The 18,091-nt window shown below is 45.5% G+C and overlaps 1 protein-coding gene across 1 annotated transcript; it reads right to left on the bottom strand.

Annotated features, from left to right (window-relative positions):
* Positions 1–3,005: 3,005 nt before the first annotated feature.
* On the bottom strand, positions 3,006–8,353 carry LOC140186095 (uncharacterized). The gene is made up of 2 exons (XM_072239970.1): positions 7,195–8,353; positions 3,006–4,763 (listed from the first exon to the last, which is right to left on the bottom strand). Exons 1-2 carry the CDS (start codon positions 8,351–8,353, stop codon positions 4,681–4,683), a joined length of 1,242 nt encoding a protein of 413 aa, XP_072096071.1. The 3' UTR covers positions 3,006–4,680.
* Positions 8,354–18,091: the final 9,738 nt, after the last annotated feature.

Below are 18,091 nucleotides of genomic sequence, written 5' to 3'. Positions count from 1 at the left end.
ATTCATAGAACAACATCTTCAGCCCATCATGTCTGCAGCAATCATGATGCCAATCTAAAGTCATCCCATTTGGCTGCACATGGTTTTTATCCTTTGTTCATGCAACCGTTTAAATGCCTCTTTACATTGCTACTGTATCTGCTGCAATAGTTTTGAAGGTCGGGGTGCATCTAAGGAAATAAATGGATTGTCAACATTTCTTATGGATTGGAAAAAGAGGGGAGATTAGGAAGGAAAGGGTGGTGGAAGAGCTGGCAGGTGATAGCTGGATGCAAGTGAGAAGGGTGATAAGCAGATGGGAAAGGGGAAAGAATACGATTGTCAGAAGCTGAGAGATGATAGATGTAAGTGACAAAGGACTGAAGATAATGAAATTTGATTGGGGAGGAAACTGGAGCACAGAATAAAGGGAAGTGTTTAGGAGAACCAGTGGAATAAGTTTGTAGGTGATGGGCAGATGGAAAGAGAGGGTGGAATACTTATGGGGGCCATTTGGATCAGTAAAGAAAAAAGGGCCAAAAAGGGACTGAGGGGGAGTGGTTACTGGATGTTACAAAAAATGATGCTCATGCCAGCAGGTTGGAGATTCCCCAAATGGAATAAGTGATGCTGTTCCCCTAACTTGTGTTTAGTCTTGACCTGGCAGACGAAGCGACGATGAACAGATCTGTTGATGTAGGAATGGATAGTCGAATTAAAATGGCTAGCACAGCAGATAGAATGAAAGTACTCAACAAAACAGTCTCACCAACGTAGAGGCGGTCGCAATTGAAGTACTGGATAAAGTAAAATACTGAGGGATTCAGAAAGATTGTGGTCCTGGATGGCAGTGACACAGGAGTGCAGAGGCAGCTGTCACACATCGCAGTTACAGGAATGAATGCTTGGGAAGGGAGGCGATCAGTGGGGAGGATTGAGCATTGAGGGAGTCATGGTGAGAGTGATCCCAGCATAAAGCGAAGAGAGGAGATGGGGTCCTGTTGCAGGTGATCTCTGAAAAGGATGAGACTTCCAAATATATTTACAGTCCTTATCACTGACTTGTATATGAACACAAACACCATGGAGGTGGGAAAGAAGACAAACCTCATTAAGGTCATGAGGAGTGTCAAGCAGCGAGAAACTATCACCAATTCTTTTCAACATTGTGATGGATCTGCTTATATGCACCCTAGAAAGAGAAGGCAAAGAAGTCTGAATAAAGTTAGGTGAAAAGAAGAAATGGTTCGTCAGTGGCTTTCACTGACAAAATCACCAAAATGGCCCTTATACTACAGTGGCGGACAACGTGAAAATTCTGTAAAAACCTTGTGCAGAACTACAGGCCTGAAAAGAAGAGTTTGATGGTTGATCCCAGAAACTTGAGGGTTAAGTTGAAGCCCCTGAAAAATTTAGAAATGTTAAAAAACCCACATGGTACCAAAGATACACTACAGCCTGATACACAGAAGCCTTGTAAAGCTGTCTAAAAGAACTGGGCATCTTGACGAAGACAGTTAAAACTACAGATCCTCCCAAAAGAACTGATGAGATTCTATGTGTAAAAGATAGATGAAGGACTCAGCATACCAAAATTAAAGTACAGATACCAGCTGCTGTCAAGAAGCAATCCCTAGTACTCTCCACTTATGTGGTGATAAAGGTCTCATTCAGTACAGTAGGCAAGGACAATGAGCACCAAGTGGACAGGCTGAAACAACAAAATGTCCTCAAGAGTTGGAGACCTTCCAATATCAAAGATGAAGACCTGTACCATCAGCCACACCTAGAGTAAAATGGAGACATAAGAAATGGGTGGGATGGAAGGTGCAAAAGACTAGGAAAACACGGAAAACCCTAGTATTTGGAATGGAGGCCCTAGGAATTCCAAAGAAAATGGGTCAACCTTGCCTGTCAAGGCTTGGCATCAATGTATTGCAGTGGAATACATTATCAAACGCTTGGCTTCTAAACAAAACAGTGGAAAGCCCATTAAGTCATTAATGTTCTTCTAGTTAATCTACAATAATATTGAAACAATGGCATATACTTCTGGCCATTTCATCATTGTGAAAGAGGCATGAACGAGATCACAAATTGTTTGAAAGGAAAGGCCAGCCAACACAGATGGATGCTATACATCAAGCCATATTTCTGGTTGAGCACAGAGCCCTGTGGAAATCAGACCCCATCTTTGTTAAAAATGGAAAAGTAGCAGCGGTCAATGTGATGACTAGATACGAGTACAACCATACTTATGGTTTTAACATACAGAAAATGCTGGAGGAATTCAGATCTGGCAGCATCTATGGAAAGAAATGAATGAGTGACTTGAAAGGTCTTGGCCCAAAATGTTGACTTGTGTGTTGACTAATCTCTCTTACTATCTAGGCAACATGCTGGTGAACCTCTTCTGCATCTTCTCCAACACCTTCCAAGAGCAGCAAGCAAAAATACACACAATACTCCAATATGGCCTTAGCAAAATTTTTCACAGGTGCAACATGACTTTCCATCTTTTATACTCAAATGTCACAACTGATGAAGACAAGCATGCTATATGACTTTACTTCTCTATCCACTTGTGTTTCAACTTTCAGAGCTATGAACTGACCCCCCATGAACCTTGTGCATATCTGAGCTCCCAAGGGTCCTGCCATTTACTGTATACTCTCCCCTTGTATTTGACCTCCCAAAATGCCTTAGTTGTCCAGTTGAAATTCTATATGCCACTCTGTCCAAGTTTCTAATAATCTATGGTATATTCTGTGGCATCCTTCGATAACCTTCAATACCCTTAAATCCAATTTTCGTGCATCTGTAATCATACTAATCAGAACCACTGACACTTTCATCCAACAAAAGGCAAGACTGTTTGATTCCAAACAATTGGTTTATTGATCATTACAGAATGTCTCTCTGGTGCTTCCCACTCCCACCCGTCTCCCTTCCATTTTGCCCCACCCATGATTCCCTCTCACTGCCCCCCCTTCCCAATCTTAGTCCACAATAGAGACCCATACCAGTATTAGGATTATCATCTAATAAACTATTCTTAGGCTTCCAGCCAGGTCATCATCATCAGGTGCCATGCCCAGCTTGCACTTTGACTGCCATGACCCACACACTCCTGTTTCGGGTCAAGTGGATCAATTCATTGGTATTCATTTCCAGTTCTCTGGCTGCTGTCTCCATCATCATTTGCTTCCTCTTCTTCATCTTGATTTCTTTCCTTCAATCTTTCCCATAATTACCATGCATTCTAACTCCTCTTTCCTAATCACATGTCCAATGAAGTTACGTTGCCTTTTCCTGATCTCATACATTATTTCTCTTTTTGTGCCTGCTCTGTTCATGATATTCTCCTTAGATATTTGTTTTGTCCATGATATTCTTTGCATCCTCCTCAAAAACCATATCTCTGCTGCTTCAACTCGTTTCCTCATGTTACTAGATATTGTCCAACATTCTGAGCTATATAACATAACTGGATAAACATAACATTTCAGTACTCTGAGGCAGGTTGTCATGCCTAGTTTACTGTTGGTCAGTATATTCTTCATTCTCGTAAAGGTGTCTTTTGCCATCCTTATTTTCCTTTTGATATCCATGTCGCACCTGCCATCTGATATCACCCAGCTTCCTAAGTAGCAAAAATTCTATACTTGTTTTATGTCAGGTACAGGTATCAATTATAACCGACGTTTCAACGACAAACTCTTATCTTCTTGTAATCTCACCACATACTCAACTGTACTATCTTCTCAGTTCTCATCTACCTAGCATTTAACACAGGGAGTAATCTCAAGAGTGCAATCCTAGAGGTAACTTTCAACCAAGTTTATTAAGTTCCCTTTGCAGAACCTCATCCCTCTTCCTGCCAGTGTCATTAGTATGTAGAGAGACCAAAAAGGTAAATTAGAATATCAGAATACCTTAGCAACAGAGACAGAAAAATCTTAAAATGTTATGCCAGAAGGGAAAAAATTAGCAAATGTTTATCTGTCAAGTCAGGAGAATTTACCGTATATTGGGGAATAAGGAATTGGCAAAACAAGATTTTTATGTCTGTCTAACTTCACTCTGATTGGAGTGAGCTCTGAGATGTTGGCCTTAGTGCCTCTTTGTGCAGTTGGTTCCTTGATTTCTTCATTTGCAGACCCTAGTTGGTTCAGATTAGCAGTAGTATCTCTTCCACGTTCTCCAATAACGTGGCTGTACTGCGGGGTTATCTGCTTAGCCCCCTGCTTTACTCACTTTACACATGGCTGTGTGGTCAGGCACAGCTCCAATGCCATATTCAAATTTGCCGTTGAAACCACTGTTGCGGGCTGAATTAGAGGTGGTGATGAATCAGCATATGGGAGGGAGATTGAACATCCTGCAAAAGTAGTGGATACAGGCCAGTCCATCACAGGTAAAGCTCCCCTCACCATTGAGCACATCTATATTGACTGCTGTCGCAAGAAAGCAGCATTCATCATCAGGGACCTCCATCACTCAGGATGTGCTCTCTTCTCACTGCTGTAATCAGGAAGCTATTACCCCTCCACTATTAGGCTCTCGAACCAAAGGGGATAACTTCATTCAATTTTGCTTGCCATTAAAATGTTTCCACAACCTATGGAATCTCTTTCAAGGACTCTTCATCTTATGTTCTCAATATTTATTGCTTATTTATTTATTTTTCTCTTTGTATTTTCAGTTTGTTGCCTTTTGCACACTGGTTGAGTGTCCATGTTGTGCCTCTGGAAAACACTGGCATTCAGAAAGTCCTGGGTTTCCTTTAATATGAATCACTGAAGGTTAATACGCAGGTATATTATGCAATTAATGAATCAAACTATATATTGGCATTTATTGCATAGGTTTGAGTTTAAAGCTGAAAACATCTGTATGCAATTAAAAAGGACCCTGATGTGATTACATCTTAAATATTACATATAGTTCTAATCGCATGAAAATGCCCGACGCAGCCTCTCATGGTCTGAGTCGACGTTCCCTCCCTAATCGTACTAAACATATAATTGCACTAGAGGGAATGCAACAATGGTTCACCAGATTGATACCTAGAATGGGGTCTAGAGAAATTAATCAGAATGGTCTATATTCAGTGCCATGCAACAAGGAAATAGCCCCTCTGACCTGCCACATCTATGTTAACCATTAAGTACCCATTTACAGTCAGGAACTCAGGCAGTGCCATCAATTAAATGTTGTTTAAAAATGTAAACAAAAATTTGCAAACTTAAAATAAAAAATCAATTAAACTTTAATCACATTTGCAGTGAAAATTCTTCCTCCTATCCCATCTAAATTTCATACTTCTCATTTCAAATATAAGACCCTCTAGTCTTAGCCATCCCTGCCATGGGGAAAAGTTTATTTGCCCAATTTAAACATCTTCATCAAGCTCCCCCTTCAACTTCCTCTGCTCTAAGAGAAACCGTCCATGCAATTGAATTTCTCATTGTAACTGCAACATTCCATCCTCTGTACCCTTTCAAGTGAAACTAAGTCCTTTCCAGTAAAGTATTCTTTCAAGTTTAGATAACTACGTTGTAACCGCACGGAATGATACCAATCTCTTATGGAGCTAACAGGATATACGGATGTTGGACTGGTTATAATCAAGGGTCACTGTCTTAAAAAGTCAGCCATTCAGGATTGAGAGAAGTAGTCATTCCTTCACATTAAATATGAATGAATCTTTGTATTTTCAACCCGAAGGCTGTGGATGCTTACACATTAGATATGAATGAATCTTTGTATTTTCAACCCGAAGGCTGTGGATGCTTAAAATGTATTCAAGAGAGATAGTGATAGATTGAGATATTAAAGGCTTTCATTGTTAGTTCTGTTACCCAACTAAGCATCCTATACAAAAATACCAATTTATCTGCGCAATAACTTTTTATTCCTTGATTAACAGCCAGGTATTTCTATGTTTTGTTGCTGGTATCTCCTCCCCAATGACAGCTCAGGGCCTGGAGGAGTTTCTGGGTCCATTTCCTCATCAAGCAACTTACTGGGTGAAGCCAATTTCTGAAATAACAATTAATATCATAGAAATACAGGAAAGGAAGAGTTAGAAAGTCAAGGGAAAGGAAATTGAAAGTAAAGTTGTTGTTTTGCTCTCATTCTCAGCTAGAATAAAACACTGCACTTCATTCAAATGATCAAAGAAGCAAGATTACATAACCAGGAATGGACCAAGCCATTCACATCTGACAAAAAGATTGGTATAAGCATGACTCATGGATACACAAAGCAGCTGACTTGCAGCATTTTGGGAATGAGCAGAATTTTAAAAAAATATTTCATTTGAAAAGTAGAGTGCATAGTAATGAATGGAAACAGGGGTTTCCTTCATTGAGTGAACTTGGGATAGAGTAGAAGCCACCTACAAAGGCCTGAGGATTACATGGTTAAAGGCTTTGGAGAGTAGATTGCTGAAGGGTCAGATCCGTGTCGGTCCGGGTATAGTTTATGTTTGATAGTGACATCATATTCCAAGGAGAAATGGGAGGTAACTGCAGCCGGGATTCAGCCAGTATATTAGTGTAACACAGCAACTTCTTTAGTAGCAACACATAAAAAATGCTGGTGAACGCAGCAGGCCAGGCAGCACCTATAGGAAGAGGTACAGTCGACGTTTCCGGCCGAGACCCTTCGTCAGGACTTCTTTAGTAGGCTTAATGATAAGGTGCAACAAATTCAGAAAGAAAAAACAATGTGAGGAGAGTAGAAAAAATGAAGCCATCTTAAGTTGTAGAACACATTAGAGTGGATGGAAAGGACCACTGTACACAAAGTGGGGTTAGTATACAAAAAGATTGGCGTGGTGAAAAGGAAAGCATCTTTCCACTGGGCAGAGATGGTGATAAGGGAATACATTTCAAGATCAATGCAGACATAGATAAAACAGAATAGTACAGCCCTTTGACCCACAGTGTTTGTACTGGCTAAGATGCCAATTCAACCAGTTCCATCCGACTAGCTATATTCCATGATGGAAATTCCTGATTTCCTGATGAAGTCTAGCTTAACAAACAATAATACTTGGATTATATCAATTTATCAGGATCAAAAAAAAACAAATTTTGAGCCTATGTTGGACAAAATCACACCAAATGATGCACTTTCCCTCATTATTCAGAAAGCCACGGATCAATTTAACAAATATTCAGTAGCAGATTGAAGAAACCCTCACACCTGTTATAAGGTATCGCTGACGATAAGTCTTTTGGTGGGCACTGAAACTAAAGTGATCCACCAGTTGCTCAATGTACATTTCCTTGAACTCTGGGTTGGAAGTTATCGTTTTCTCAACTTTTTCCTCAATGCGAATGCCTTTGTCATCGATGTTAATGACTGTTTCATCGGTCTCAGAGACTATGGAACTAACGGTAGTGCCCGTAAATTGGGTGATGATGGTTTTGGCACTGGTGGCTATATCCGTGGTAAGAATTTGACTCGTCACAGGAATTTCGGTCTCTCTCTGGAATTCATTAGAGTCCACATCAACTTCTTTTATGAGGAGGTAAACTTGTGAGGTCTCGGTGATGGAGAGAGGCGGCAAAGTGCCTTCCCCCTCCTCGACGATGAGCATTTTCTCCTTGTCAGGACTGCTGGGTTTGGATTTCCTGCTGGTGTTTGCAGGTTTGGGTTTCTCGGGCTCGCCCCCCTCCTCGGCTTCACTCTGCTGTTTCACCAGCTTTGTCGGCGACTCCCCCTCCTTGTGGCGGTGGCCTTTCTTCAGCTGCTGCTGTTGGGCCTGGCCTGGCATGCCGGTGGGCTCCGGCTGGTCGACCGGGCGACTGGCGCCCTTGGGAGCTGACGTGGGTGTGGTGCTTGACGGTGAGAAAGCGGTGCTACCAGCCATGCTGTTGCTGAGAGTCTCCTCGGTGGCCGGCGTCAGCCTCACCAACACCTCTTCCACCTCCTTGGTGGCGGCGGGCGGCGGCGGCAACCCGGTCACCGCCGAGCCATTGGCGTCGGCGCCACCACTGATCTTGACCACGTGCCACATGGGTTCAGCCGTCTCTCCGGCCTGCGCCGCCACGTTCTCCATGTCGATCTCGATCTTGAGCGGCTGCGTGGTCGGGGTGTCGGTGACGGTTACCGTCGCCTGGGTAGCGGCAGGCGTGGTGCCGGTGCCCTCCATCACCTCCACCTCCACGTCGATACTCAGCGGCGTCGCGCTGCTGCTCAGGTTTCCCGTGCCCACCTCGCGGGCGGTTACGGCAACGGTAACGACGCTGTCGCCGGAAGAGGGCGCCGGCTTCTCCCTGCCAGGCGGGATGAAAAGCTGGGCCGACGGCGCACCGAGACTCAAGAGCAGGAGCAGGCCCAAAGACCGGCCGCACTTCATGGCGCCGGCTGGAGCCCCCCCTCCCCCCCGTGTGAGCACCCCGCACGTGACCAACAGTCCGCCCATTGTTGTCTCGTGGCTCCACGCAGGCGCGCTCTCAAACGCGGCGTCGCGCGGAACAAAGCGCCCGCGTGCTGACCGCACCACCCACCCCCGCCCCCAAGTCCGTGATGGCGGGGACGCAGCTGGGCGGGAGAGTCGCGCGCTCCCGCGGCTGCGCACTAAGCCGAGGGGCCGGTACCTGCGGTGAGTGGCGGCCGTTCGGGTAAAATCCCCTCAGGAACTGACGGCGAGCAGAATCAGAATAGCACGGGTTTTGACAAACATGACAGAGCTAATGAGAATCTGCAGTGCGGACTTCCCCAGCAGCAGAGCGGACCCTCGGCTGTCAAAAGCTGGGAGCTAAGGCAGAGTGAACCATGGAATATCAACGATCCCGGGACTGCCGATTGCTGCGCTCTTTTCAGTTGGTAATGGGAAGATGTTTCGCCTTCGTGGCCGTCCTGCTACGTGCAGCGGGAGCATCGGGAATACACCCAGTCATAATTGAGATCGGAAGTGGGTAGCGTCGGCTCCACCATCATCAAGCGACTCTTCTAAACTGTCCTCGCACCGAGGAGCATCAAATCAATTCATGTGTACGTAAGAACCTTAGCAGCATTGGTGTGCATCAGGAGATTCACTGATCCTAGCTGGGTAAATTTCTGTTCCTAAAGGATATTAGCAAACCAGCTGGGATTTTGCAACACTGCGAGTTCATAGTTAATTAAAGTCATTTAAATTCTCCAGCACAGTGATGAACAAGAGAACTACAGTTGCTGGAAACTGGACCTAGCACAAAATTCTAGAGGGACTCAGCTGGTCAGGCAGTGTCTATGGAGGGAAGTGAACAAGCGATATTTTGGGTTGGGACCCTGCACTAGTCCAAATGAAGGGTCTTGAACCAAAACGTGGACTGTTTGTTTCCCTCCACAGATGCTGCCTGATCTACTGAGTTCCTACAGCATCTTGTTTATTTTTTTTTGGCTATGAATTTAAACTTAGTCATTAAGTCACAGAGTTATACAGTCCTGGAAGCAAGCCCTTGTTTAGTCCAATTTCCCTCTTGAAACCTTTACTGTCCATGGGGTTGTTCAAAGTTCTTTTTCATGTTATAATATTAGCCAATTCTACCATTTACTCTATTGATTTCTTCCACATACCTTCCACCTTTTGTGTGAAAATGTTACCTCTCAGGTCCCCTTTAAATCTTTCCTCAGTGTAGACATGAATGTAAGAAGGTGTTCTGAGGAGATTTTAGCTTCTATAACATCACTGATCAGTGGATATTGAAGGCATAGGACTTTTGAAATGCACTCAACAACTTTTGTAATTAATTTAGCCTGAAAGGAATCAGGAAAGAAATTGAGTTAATTTTAGGAAGTGAACTAATGTAAAGAGGGCGCATACCATGAGTAGTGATCATAGAAACAGAAAACCTACAGCACAATACAGGCCCTTTGGCCCACTATGCTGTGCCAAAAATGTACTTACTTTAGAAATTACCTAGGGTTACCCATAGCCCTCTACTTTTCTAAGCTCCATCTACCTGTCCAGGAGTCTCTTAAAAGACTCTATCGTATCAGCCTCCACCACTGTCGCAGGCAGCCCATTTCACACACTCACCACTCTCCACGTTAAAAAAAAACTTACCCCTGACATCTCCTCTGTACGTACTTCCAAGCACCTTAAAACTATGCCCTCTCGTGCTAGTCATTTCAGTCCTCGGAAAAAGCCTCTGACTATCCACACAATCAATGCCTCTCATCATCTTATACACCTCTATCAGGTCACTTCTCATCCTCCGTCACTCCAAGGAGAAAAGTCCAAGTTCACTCAACCTATTCTCATAAGGCATGCTCCCCAATCCAGGCAACATTCTTGTAACATTCAGAACAGCTGGAGGAACTCAGCAGGTTGGGCAGCATCCGTGGAAACGATGAGTTGACATTTCGGGCCGGAACCCTTCGTCAGGACTGAAGAGGGAAGGGGCAGAGGCCCTATAAAGAAGGTGGGGGATGGTTGGAAGGAGAAGGCTGGTAGGTCCAGTTGAAAAACCATTAACTTGAAAGACGGGTGGGGGAGAGGGAGCAGGGAGGTGATAGGCAAGAAAGGTGAAGAAGGAATAGGGGAAAACACAATGGGTAGTAGAAGGAGGCGGAACCATGAGGGAGGTGATAGGCAGCTGGGGGAGGGGGCAGAGTGAAATAGGGATAGAGAAAGGGAGGGGGAGGGAATTACTGGAAGTTGGAGAATTCTATGTTCATACCAAGGGGCTGGAGACTACCTAGACGGTATATGAGGTGTTGCTCCTCCAACCTGAGTTTAGCCTCATCATGGCCATAGAGGAGGCCATGTATGGACATATCTGAATGGGAGTGGGAAGCAGAGTTGAAGTGGGTGGCTACCGGGAGATCCTGTCTGTTTTAGCGGACGGAGCGGAGGTGCTCAACGAAGCAGTCCCCCAATCTGCGTCAGGTTTCACCGATGTAGAGGAGGCCGCATCGGGAGCACTGGATGCAATAGATGACCCCAACAGACTCACAAGTGAAGTGTTGCCTCACCTGGAAGGACTGTTTGGGGCCCTGAATGGTGGCAAGAGAGGAGGTGTAGGGATAAGTGCAAAGTGGGAGATCCGTGGGGAGGGATGTGTGGATAAGGGAGTCACGGAGGGACCGATCCCTGCAGAAAGCGGAGAGGGGCAGAGAGGGAAAGGTGTGCTTAGTGGTGGGTCCTGTTGAAGGTGGCGGAAGTTGCGGAGGATAATGTGCTGGATCCGGAGGCTGGTGGGGTGTAGGTGAGGACATGGGGAACTCTGTCCCTGTTGTGGTGGTGGGAAGATGGAGTGAGGGCTGAAGTGTGGGAAATGGAAGAGATGTGGTTGAGGGCATCATTGATGACGGCAGAAGGGAAACCACGATCCTTAAAGAAAGAGGACATTTGAGATGTCCTGGAACAGAAAGCCTCGTCCTGGAAGCAGATGCGGCGGAGACGGAGGAACTGGGAATAGGGAATTGCATTTTTGCATGTGGCGGGGTGGGAAGAGGTATAATCGAGGTAGTTATGAGAGTTAGTGGGCTTGTAGAAGATGTCAGTGGACAGTCTGTCACCAGAGGTGGAGATCGAGAAAGCGGAGAGAAGTGTCCGAGATAGACCAAGTGAATTTGAAGGCTGGGTGGAAGCTTGAAGTAAAGTCGATGAAATTGACAAGCTCAGCATGGGTGCAGGAAGCAGCGCCAATGTAGTCGTCAATGTACTGAAGGAAAAGTTTTTCTACCTGCACTTGATCTCTTCATCTCCAGCTGTCGCCGAGACATCAACCGACTCAACTTCACCACTCCTCTCTCCTGTTCCAACCTCACTCCCTCTGAATGCACTGCCCTCCACTCTCTCTGCACTAATCCCAACCTCACCATCAAACCTGCTGACAAATGTGCTGCCGTAGTAGTCTGGCGGACAGACCTCCTGGTGCAGCCTCCTCTACATCAGTGAAACTCGACGCAGATTGGGGGACTGCTTCGTCGAGCACTTCCACTCCGTCCGCCACAACAGACAGGATCTCCCAGTAGCCACCCACTTCAACTCTGCTTCCCATTCCCATTCAGATATGTCCATACATGGCCTCCTCTACTGCCATGATGAGGCTAAACTCAGGTTGGAGGAGCAACACCTCATATACCATCTAGGTAGTCTCCAGCCCCTTGGTATGAACATAGAATTCTCCAACTTCTGGTAATTCCCTCCCTCTCTCTTCCTCTATCCCTATTTCACTCTGCCCCCTCCCCCAGCTGCCTATCACCTCCTTCATGGTTCCGCCTCCTTCTACTACCCATTGTGTTTTCCCCTATTCTTTCTTCACCTTTCCTGCCTATCACCTCTGCTTCCCCTCCCCCACCCCTTTGTCTTTGAAATTACTGGTTTTTCAACTGAACCTACCAGCCTTCTCCTTCCAACCCTCCCCGACCTTCTTTATAGGGCCTCTGCCCCTTCCCTCTTCTGGCCCGAAACATTGACTCATCGTTTCCATGGATGCTGCCCGACCTGCTGAGTTCCTCCAGCGTGTTGTGAGTGTTGCTTTGATCCCAGCATCTGCAGATTATTTTGTGTTTAACATTCTTGTAAATTTTCTCTGCACCATTTCTTTAGTTTCCATATCCTTTCTGTAGTGAGGTGACCAGAACTGAGCACAGTACTCCAAGTGGGGTCTGACCAGGGTCCTATATAGTTGCAACATTACTTCTCAACTCCTAAACTGAATCCCACAGTTGGTGAAGCCCAGTGCATCATATGCCTTCTTAACCATAGAGTCAACCTGCACAGCAGCTCTGAGTGTCCTATGGACTTGGACCTCAAGATCCCTCTGATCATCCACACTACCAAGAGTCTTGACATTAGTACTATATTCTGCCGTCATATTTGACCTACCAAAATGAACCATCTAACACTTATCTGCATTGAATTTCATCTGCCACTTCTCAGCCCAGTTTTGCATCCTATCGATGTCTTGCTGCAACGGCCGGCATTGTAACCATACGCCAGAACCAGGATACCAGAATTGGGATCAATTCCCCGATTGGCCTTAACCACACCCCCCCACGATGACCCATACGCCCCAGGACCCAGCTAGATGATGGCAATAAGGGGACGACCCCAACGACCTTATCCCCCTGAGCGAAGAAAAGGGCCACCCCAGCGCGCACCCATGCCTGGGGAAGGTCAGCCTGCAGTGTGTTTTAACTGTGGCTGACCAGAACACTTGAAGGCAAGGTGCCCATGGGGACAGCAGAGACGCCCAGGGCCAAACCGGGCAGTCACCCCATTCTCCATAAACAATCCTTTTGCTAACTGGCCCTCGAAAATGTTGCCGGTTGTAAGTAGCGACAAGCAACAGGAGCCCAACATAATCCTTCATCTAGCTGGAATTCAACTTCCATTTATGATTGATACAGGGGCAACCACTTCCACCCTTGATCATGAGATAGTGTCCGAACATGGATTCTGGCTTTCCAGGGCCACCATTGCCCTCCTGGAGTTCGAAGGGTCTGAACGAACATACCAATGGATGCGACCCCTATGGGTGGAGTTTCAGGGAAGGCAGTATATACCCTGGTAACTGCGGCTTCTAATATTACCCTACATCAGCCTGTAAATGTGCTCTCTTCCCACTTGGTGGTGGAGCTTTTGACCTCTCGACAGCCACAGCACCTCACTCAAGCACAACAAAATCACTATGTGACAGCCTTACTGAGCAAACCGCTGCTGACATTTTCTCTTGGCTCCTTTAAACCCGGTCACGTACCTAACATTGCCAACCCAGGTTACAAACAATTCTGAACACGATTGCGTGCTGCAAAATCAATGCCTCACTACAATCCACAAGGACCTCATGGACCAACCCCTACCGGACCCTGACATAACCTTGTATGTCAATGTAGTTCTTCCATTGGCCCTCAAGGCCAGAGATGTTCCGGCTATGCTGTGGTCACAGATCAGATGACATGGTACTCGAGCAGGCAGCCTTTCAACCAGCCGTGTCAACACAAAAAGCTGAGTTGTTTGCCCTCACTCGTGCCTGTATCCTCACTGCCAACAAACGTGCAAACATGTGCACTGATTCTCGATACGCGTTCGAGGTAGCTAATAACTACGGAGCGCTTTGGGAATGCCAGGGTTTCCTCACCTCCTCAGGACATCCTATTAGCAACGCTATGTTTGTACAGAATCTCCTCACTGCCTTGCAACTTCCAAGAACATTGCCCATTATCAAATGCTCCTCTCATACCTGCCAGACTGATAAAATCTCCTCCGGTAATGCCATGCCTGATGAGGCTGCCAAAGCCGCAGCCCAGACACTCGAAACTATAGTCCCACCGGGGCCCTGCCAAAACCCCCTGCGCCTCTCAGACAGCACAGGTATGCCAGACGTGCGAGCCGTACGTATGTTTCAGGGGGACGCCTCTGAGGAGGAACGCAGACTATGGTCACAGATGGGCTGTAAGGAGGATCCCGTGATGGCCCTCTGGTACACCTGTGCGGAACAGGTCTGTGTCCCTACCTGATTTCTACCAATCCTCCTTGATTATATACATACATGTACTCACCTCAGAAAGGAGGGAAGGGTAAACAGTTTGCTGCAGACATAGTGGCATCCGAAATTGCATCAAGCGGCAACAAAGAGGACAAAAGCATGTTTAATATGCCGTAAGAACAATGTGGGAAAGGGGACACCCTGTGTGACGGGTGCCACTCCCCTACCTGGAGGCCCCTTTTCATGTTTACAAATTAATTTTATTAAACTATCTAGAGTGCATTGTTACAAATATTGCTTACTGATCATAGATATGTTTAGAAGATGGATCGAGGCAATCCCTGCCACGAATAATACAGCCCTGGCAGCAGCTGTTGCAGGATGTGATTTCCCCCGGTTGCCAGAAATACTGAGTTAAGATAACGGTCCCCACTTTGTTGCAAAGTTAAATGAGGAAATCTGCAATGCCTTATCCATCAAGCAACAATTCCATTGCTCTCACCATCCCCAGGCTGCAGGTATAGTGGAAAGGGCAGATGGTACATTAAAAAAACCAAATTGGCAAAACTTACGGAGGAAATGGGGCTTAATTGGTAAAAGGTATGCTCTTAGCATTATTCCATATGAGGGGCACCCCTGGAAAAAAAACGAGATTGTCACCAGCTGAAATCATCTTTGGAAAGCCCCTAAAGACTCCATGGGGTTCCACGTGGCCTCCCACTCTTGATATAAACAGGCTACCTAACTAAGATTCTCCGAGCCTTACATTCACAGGTGCATTAGGCATATGAGGACAAAGACGATACAACAAGAAAAGGCGACTACCCCAATATTGAACCTGGGGACTAGGTACTAATTAAGAACTGGAGCCGTGGCAAACTAGAACAAAGGAGGAAGGGACCATTCCAAGTACTGTTCACCACGGCAATGGCAGTCAAGTTGGAAGGACACCTGTAGTGGGTACATCATACATAAGCCGGGAAGATGTGAAATCGATATGGGTAGAGCTGCGTAACACTAAGGGGCAGAAAACACTAGTGGGAGTTGTGTACAGGCCACCTAACAGTAGTAGTGAGGTCGGAGATGGTATTAAACAGGAAATTAGAAATGTGTGCAATAAAGGGACAGCAGTTATAATGGGTGACTTCAATCTACATGTAGATTGGGCAAACCAAATTGGTAAAGGTGCTGAGGAAGAGGATTTCTTGGAATGTATGCGGGATGGTTTTTTGAACCAACATGTCGAGGAACCAACTAGAGAGCAGGCTATTCTAGACTGGGTTTTGAGCAATGAGGAAGGGTTAATTAGCAATCTCATCGTGAGAGGCCCCTTGGGTAAGAGTGACCATAATATGGTGGAATTCTTCATTAAGATGGAGAATGACATAGTTAATTCAGAAACAAAGGTTCTGAACTTAAAGAGGGGTAACTTTGAAGGTATGAGACGTGAATTATCTCAGATAGACTGGCAAATGACACTTAAAGGATTGACAGTGGATATGCAATGGCAAGCATTTAAGGATTGCATGGATGAACTACAACAATTGTTCATCCCAGTTTGGCAAAAGAATAAATCAAGGAAGGTAGTGCACCCGTGGCTGACAAGAGAAATTAGGGATAGTATCAATTCCAAAGAAGAAGCATACAAATTAGCCAGAAAAAGTGGCTCACCTGAGGACTGGGAGAAATTCAGAGTTCAGCAGAGGAGGGCAAAGGGCTTAATTAGGAAGGGGAAAAAAGATTATGAGAGAAAACTGGCAAGGAACATAAAAACTGACTGTAAAAGCTTTTATAGATATGTAAAAAGGAAAAGACTGGTAAAGACAAATGTAGGTCTCCTACAGACAGAAACAGGTGAATTGATTATGGGGAGCAAGGACATGGCAGACCAATAGAATAATTACTTTGGTTCTGTCTTCACTAAGGAGGACATAAGTAATCTTCCAGAAATAGTAGGGGACAGAGGGTCCAGTGAGATGGAGGAACTGAGCGAAATACATGTTAGTAGGGAAGTGGTGTTGGGTAAATTGAAGGGATTAAAGGCAGATAAATCCCCAGGGCCAGATGGTCTGCATCCCAGAGTGCTTAAGGAAGTAGCCCAAGAAATAGTGGATGCATTAGTGATAATTTTTCAAAACTCGTTAGATTCTAGACTAGTTCCTGAGGATTGGAGGGTGGCTAATGCAACCCCACTTTTTAAAAAAGGAGGGAGAGAGAAACCGGGGAATTATAGACCGGTTAGCCTAACGTCGGTGTTGGGGAATCTGCTGGAGTCAGTTATCAAAGATGTGATAACAGCACATTTGGAAAGCGGTGAAATCATCGGACAAAGTCAGCATGGATCTGTGAAAGGAAAATCATGTCTGACGAATCTCATAGAATTTTTTGAGGATGTAACTAGTAGAGTGGATAGGGGAGAACCAGTGGATGTGGTATATTTGGATTTTCAAAAGGCTTTTGACAAGGTCCCACACAGGAGATTAGTGTGCAAACTTAAAGCACACGGTATTGGGGGTAAGGTATTGATGTGGATAGAGAATTGGTTAGCAGACAGGAAGCAAAGAGTGGGAATAAACGGGACCTTTTCAGAATGGCAGGCAGTGAGTAGTGGGGTACCGCAAGGCTCAGTGCTGGGACCCCAGTTGTTTACAATATAAATGACTTAGATGAGGGAATTAAATGCAGCATCTCCAAGTTTGCGGATGACACGAAGCTGGGCAGCAGTGTTAGCTGTGAGGAGGATGCTAAGAGGATGCAGGGTGACTTGGATAGGTTGGGTGAGTGGGCAAATTCATGGCAGATGCAATTTAATGTGGATTAATGTGAAGTTATCCACTTTGGTGGCAAAAATAGGAAAACAGATTATTATCTGAATGGTGGCCGATTAGGAAAAGGGGAGGTGCAACGAGACCTGGGTGTCATTATACACCAGTCATTGAAAGTGGGCATGCAGGTACAGGAGGCGGTGAAAAAGGCGAATGGTATGCTGGCATTTATAGCGAGAGGATTCGAGTACAGGAGCAGGGAGGTACTACTGCAGTTGTACAAGGCCTTGGTGAGACCACACCTGGAGTATTGTGTGCAGTTTTGGTCCCCTAATCTGAGGAAAGACATCCGTGCCATAGAGGGAGTACAAAGAAGGTTCACCAGATTGATTCCTGGGATGGCAGAACTTTCATATGAAGAAAAACTGGATGAACTGGGCTTGTACTTGTTGGAATTTAGAAGATTGATGGGGGATCTGATTGAAACATATAAAATCCTAAAGGGATTGGACAGGCTAGATGCAGGAAGATTGTTCCCGATGTTGGGGAAGTCCAGAACGAGGGGTCATAGATTGAGGATAAAGGGGAAGCCTTTTAGGACCGAGATGAGGAAAAACTTCTTCACACAGAGAGTGGTGAATCTGTGGAATTCTCTGCCACAGGAAACAGTTGAGGCCAGTTCATTGGCTATATTTAAGAGGGAGTTAGATATGGCCTTTGTGGCTATGGGGATCAGGGGTATGGAGGGAAGGCTGGTGCAGGGTTCTGAGTTGGATGATCAGCCATGATCATAATAAATGGCGGTGCAGGCTCGAAGGGCCGAATGGCCTACTCCTGCACCTATTTTTCTATGTTTCTATCATAATGACTGGTAAAAAATTACGGACTTCATGTATTGGGCCGTTG

This window comes from Mobula birostris, chromosome 22 (genome assembly GCF_030028105.1).
Source record: "Mobula birostris isolate sMobBir1 chromosome 22, sMobBir1.hap1, whole genome shotgun sequence".
Taxonomy (NCBI): Eukaryota; Metazoa; Chordata; class Chondrichthyes; order Myliobatiformes; family Myliobatidae; genus Mobula; species Mobula birostris.
The sequence above is the reverse complement of the archived record's forward strand: the minus strand, read 5'-3'. Positions and strand labels throughout refer to the sequence as shown.

What these genes read in the sequence shown, in the direction of transcription:
- LOC140186095 (XM_072239970.1), bottom strand. Translation starts at nt 8,353, where the DNA reads ATGAAGTGCGGCCGGTCTTTGGGCCTGCTCCTGCTCTTGAGTCTCGGT. An exon ending in TCAGCGATACCTTATAACAG is followed by an intron (nt 4,764 to 7,194) that starts GTGTGAGGGTTT and finishes TTCATATTAAAG; the next exon opens with GAAACCCAGGACTTTCTGAA.